Raw genomic sequence first — 5,306 nt, forward strand, 5'->3', positions numbered from 1 at the left:
TTTATTTAAAGGGAGCCACTTTTTTTTGGTAATGTGTATTCGGCTTTCTTTATCAATATAACAAGAAAGTACTGTAGGTGCACTTGAAATCTTTTAACTGTTTGGTTCATTTCTAAGTGAATGTATGAATCTAGTTCTCAAGGTCAGATGAGTTTAATAAAAAAACAAAACAGTCACATTTATTTCAGAGTAGTTTAATAGCATTTTGGCACAGTAAAAAGTACATTATGTACAAAGCTTTATACCAACACCTAGAAATATAATCCACCTTAAATCTAATCAAACAAGGTTTGTTCTCAACTAAATCCTTCTGGAATTTGATCTTCCCATCTGATGTTTTTTGTTCAAAATTAAAAATGTGAGATTTTGAAAAAATACATTTATTTGTACAAATATTTTTTCATGTTTTTCTTAAATAAAAGTGCATTTTTAGTAAAAAAACAAAACAAAACCCAAAAATTAGTACTTTTTTCCTTGAAGTAAAATGCATTTTAAAAAATGTAAATCTTTGTGAAAACGAGCAGTATTTCTTTATTTGTAACTTCTCCAGTTGTCACTGTGATGATGGACAACAATGGTTATTTTTTTTTATTAATTATGTGTTAATTGTCTTGAGTTCTTTGTGATGATGATGGACAGTGTGGGTGTCATGAGGAGTGACGCGGCCATATTTGCCGGTGCTGCTCCGCTGTAAACAAAAAGTGTCTGTGAGACGGACGCTCCGCTGATTTTAGGGACAATTTTATTTCTCTCATTTATTATCTCTTCAGGTATGTCTTACAAACCCAATCCCCATCAACACCTTCCGGGAACTTCTGGGAACCAAGGTATGCCGAAAAAGCGTGGAAAACTCTTCGTCTTGAGTGTATTTGGTCGAATGTAAGAATTGGCGTGAGAAAGAATACCTGGGGAAAAGCCGTGTGTAGTTTTTGTCCAGTCTGATCGCTACAGGGTCAGATCCTTCACATCCGCCATTATTACTAGTGAAAAAAACGCATTCCTCGCCTTCGATAGGGCTAAATATCGGCGTGAGGTACATTTTCGGGTTCTTCCCGAAGGGTCCGCGTCGCGCCGTGGCCGGATGGGTTTGTGTGGAGGCCGCTAGATTGTGATAAAAATGAATCCTTTTAGCGGCTAAGATCAAGCCCGTGCCGTTTCCTCCATGATTGTCTCTTGGGCTGTTGATTGATCGGATTCAGACGTGCAGTTTTTTTATTGCTCTTTGGGGACACCTAGTGGCCGACGGTGGTATTGCATAGAGCGAGCGTGACGGAGGCCGGGGCTAGTTGTCACAAGTTGTTGTATCTCAGTGGGTTTGAGACAAAAGGCCAATATTTGTGCATTTACACTATCTCTCAGTCTGTGTAGAAATAATATGTAGCCTATTTATGTAAATCAGAAGTTGTTGTTTCATACAGTGAATGATTTGTATTGTTCACTCTTCACAGGAAACATTCCTTCTCCATCTTCCATGGCAACAATACAGTCATTTAAGCCAATTCTTAATGACTTCGGACCACCGTCACTGGGATTCCCACAGGTAGGTTTCACCATGAAATCAAAATGAAAAATTGTATTTTTTTTTTTAACGGAATATTGCAGTAATTATTATAAATAATGTATAATAATTTTTTATTCAATCTTTATTCAAAATAACTTTCCCTCCCTCGTGCAATAACGTCTCCGATGACGTGCGTGAGGGCGGGGCAACCTGTCACTCACATGAGATCGACCAATAGCAAACAACAACCATTCAAAATCAAGTCACATTTTTTTCTTGTTCGAGAAGCCGTTTCATACGGAGCTCCTAAAGGGACATATGAAATATGAGATGGGAGGAAAAATAATAAATCAATGCTTTTGCGTTCCCCCCCGAACAATTTTTCCTCCATCTCATATTTTCTCCTTCACTATGTCCCTTTAGGGGCTCCGTAGTTTCACTCGTATGTACGTTTGTATGTTGTTTAATGAAAATGAGTGTTCTGTGAAGAGTTCTTTCTATTGCTACCAGGTTAGACTTGTGATTTATAACTGTTAATGACTAATGAATGAAGGTAAATAAATACATACATATAATTTTAATTAATTAAATATGTATTAAATTAAGATTAAGTTTTGGTGTAATCTTAAATGTAGTTTTATGCGCCCTGCAGTGACTAATTTGCAGCTTATTCGCGCTTTTTTTCCACAGTAAAGCACATTCCACAAACAACGCAATCCTACTGTACGTTTACTAGCGATATAACGCCAAATATAAACATTTATTCACAAGACTTACGCGCTAATTCACAAGAAACTGATTAACGTAAACTGTAACCGACTGTCATAAAACTTTGAACGGCGGGCACTGATGTCACTGCCATTATATGATAGGCTGAGGTGCCTCACGTGATCCCAGTTAGCCGTTACGCTTTCTCCAACTTTACATTTTCGTTACTTGAAATAAAATAAAATAAAATAAACTATTATTAATGACAAACAGATACAACAAAATTACTAAAACTAAAAATTAAAACATAAAATAAAAGTAAAAACCCATTCGTAACATTAATCATAATAATACCTAAAATAACACTGGTAGGTTTGATACCTTTTTTACACTTTAAAACTCATTCTGTCCTAACAAGAACATTTTTTAAAGTTAGTAAAATGTTTTTTTCCCCCGTTTTATATCATGTTTAGGGTCCAAATGGAAACCAAGTACCTCAGAGTAAATATGCTGAACTCCTCGCCATCATTGAAGAACTTGGGAAAGAAATAAGGCCAACATATGCAGGGAGTAAAAGCGCCATGGAGCGACTTAAAAGAGGTTTGTGTACATGATCAAAGACAAAATCTATAAATCTGCTTCTAAATATGAGTGTACTCATTTTATACTTGCTCAGCAACTCAAATATTGTGTTTTGTTTTGTTGAAGGTATCATTCATGCCAGAGGGCTTGTTCGGGAGTGTCTGGCAGAGACAGAAAGAAACGCGAGATCCTAGCGCCTCCTTCCTCATTCTCTCCATACGGGCTGAAAGAACTGTGTCTTCTTATACCGTCACACGGGAATCATGCATGCCTTTCCTTTGAGGGGGATAAACAATCAACAAGTGGAGCATTTATGTTACGAGTTGCGCTTTTCATCTGTGGTTTGGAGGGAATAAGGCACGACACAGAGAATATATCTTCTGATTTATAAATGCAAGAGATCTGGAACTGTTGCCATTTGAGTTGTTTTTATATATTTCATTTTCTTTGACCACATAGTATCTTTAAGAACAAATAAGCAAAAATGCATGCAATCGGTTTAAAGGTCCCACATTAGAATCTGCATGGCTTTTACAGGTTAGACTAGGTATGTGCTTTTAGAAATAGGTCTCAGGATAATAAGGTATTTTCTCCTCGGACACACAATTTTCTTTTAATTGGGGAGATACTGAAAAGTATTATAGTGATGCCATTACTTTCGTCTTTATTTGTATTTATTACCTTGTGTAATACAATGTATTTTCATGTAAAGACAAAAAAGGTCACTCTTTGGAATTTTGTATAACTGTCAATAAATATGACATTCATTGTGTATGAAATGTTTTTGTTTATTGTCTTGCAAAAGACTTGCATTGTACAATATTACTATCCTTATGTAAATATAACATGGTAACGGTTTCCACCAGAATAGCAGATTTTATTGTTGCTACAGTAAAACTGGTTTGATGATCCACCTAAACAAGAAATTAAAATAACAAAAATTCTTACATTTTTGAAGAAGAAGCCAAATTTATGCATTATGAATCAGTGCTTACCATGGTAATATTGTATAATTAATTTGCATGTTTTATAAATCAAAATAATGCTGTAATATAAGCACAAATTAACTCATTGAATTTTGTAAATTGATAATTGCATTGAAAATGTATTGTCCAATGAATGAACACTTTGGTGATTCTTATAAAAATCTGTCCAAGTCACTTTTTGCCTAAAGGGGGAAAAAAAAATAAGAAATTGTAATTTTGCATTAAGAAAATTAAGCATATTTTAGAGGAATTTTTGAATTGTGAAAACAATTAAGCACATTTTTTCAGCTCAATTATCAGAATTGTAATGCATCCTGGTGTTATTTTTGAGCATTTTATTTTTCATTATTCTCAAAAAAATGATTTTCATTTCATTCACAACTAGATCTCTTTTATTGAATCTAAAAGGCTTTAATTATATTTTTCTACATATAAAGGTATTTTAAAGATTCTGAAGCGTCTAAAGGTCATTTGGTTTAACCGTCCAAAGGCCAATACAGCCATTTCATTTGTGATTAAAATATCTTAAAATGTAATAAATGTATATATTTTTTATTCTGGCATGATTTTATAACATCATATATTAACATAGTGCAAAAATGGTATTAAAATTATGTGTAGAAGTCGTTGCTTTATTATGAGAAAGAATGTCTGAAAAAATGAATTTCATTGATGTCATTCGGAGTAACCAATATAAAGGGACCATTTTGGATCAAGTCATGTGGTCAGTATCATGTGACAGGATGTGACATCATTCAGACACCATGGTTGTGAAGCAAAGTAACTAACTCTCTCTTAACTATTTGAAAAATTCATGTTTTCACTTGCTCATACACATCCTGAAACATCAGGTCATTCGGTACAACCGCTATAAAACATGTAATATTTTAAAAACTGATTGTCCTTTCGCTAGCTAGATATCTAGATATCAGCCTGTTAGCATTGTTTGAAAATATCGTCATTCGGTATAACCAAAAGTGTCATTCTGTAAAATTTTGGTTAAACCGAATGACTTTTTTGGTGACAAATCTTGTTCAAAATGACAAAAGCAGTTTTAATTGATTATAAAAACCACATCATCTCATTGTTAACACTTAATAAAACTTCAAAATTAATTATATCTCCTTTATGTTTTTTTAAAAACCTTATTCGTCAATGACCCATAATATATTTTTTGTATTATTTTCTTTTGAATTTTAGGTGAAATAAATTACTTCATTGTTATAAAAATAACGTCACAATGCAAAAAAAAAAAAAAAAAAAAATGTTTGTCCCAAAACGGCTTCATTTTCTTTAAGCAAAATATAACTCTTAATTTATTTGTTTTGATTACTGACGGAAATAGAACCTCAGCATTTCCTGACACTTGAAACGCACCCATGTAGTGCGGGGTTACTCAAAAGACCAATCAGAACCACTGTTGTGCTCTTAAAAATGCGCAGAATCCTGCAAAGGAGCCAATCACAGAGCCTGAAGTGACGTTAAATATTTGTGCCTGCCATTCAAGTAACGCCTTTCGAACTCATTCG

General features: G+C 33.9%; 1 protein-coding gene across 2 annotated transcripts; it reads left to right on the forward strand.

Moving 5' to 3' along the window:
* The first annotated feature begins 208 nt into the window (after positions 1 to 208).
* LOC127520515 (cyclin-dependent kinase 2-associated protein 1) lies at positions 209 to 3,570 on the forward strand. 2 transcript variants are annotated; one of them, XM_051908688.1, is made up of 4 exons: positions 209 to 827; positions 1,449 to 1,540; positions 2,683 to 2,809; positions 2,918 to 3,570. In XM_051908688.1, exons 1-4 carry the CDS (start codon positions 773 to 775, stop codon positions 2,983 to 2,985), a joined length of 342 nt encoding a protein of 113 aa, XP_051764648.1. In that variant the 5' UTR covers positions 209 to 772; the 3' UTR covers positions 2,986 to 3,570. The 2 variants fall into 2 exon arrangements, with proteins under 2 accessions (XP_051764648.1, XP_051764649.1); XM_051908689.1 differs by having other exon boundaries at positions 209 to 770.
* Positions 3,571 to 5,306: the final 1,736 nt, after the last annotated feature.

The sequence above is a fragment of the Ctenopharyngodon idella genome, chromosome 10, assembly GCF_019924925.1.
Source record: "Ctenopharyngodon idella isolate HZGC_01 chromosome 10, HZGC01, whole genome shotgun sequence".
NCBI lineage: Eukaryota > Metazoa > Chordata > Actinopteri > Cypriniformes > Xenocyprididae > Ctenopharyngodon > Ctenopharyngodon idella.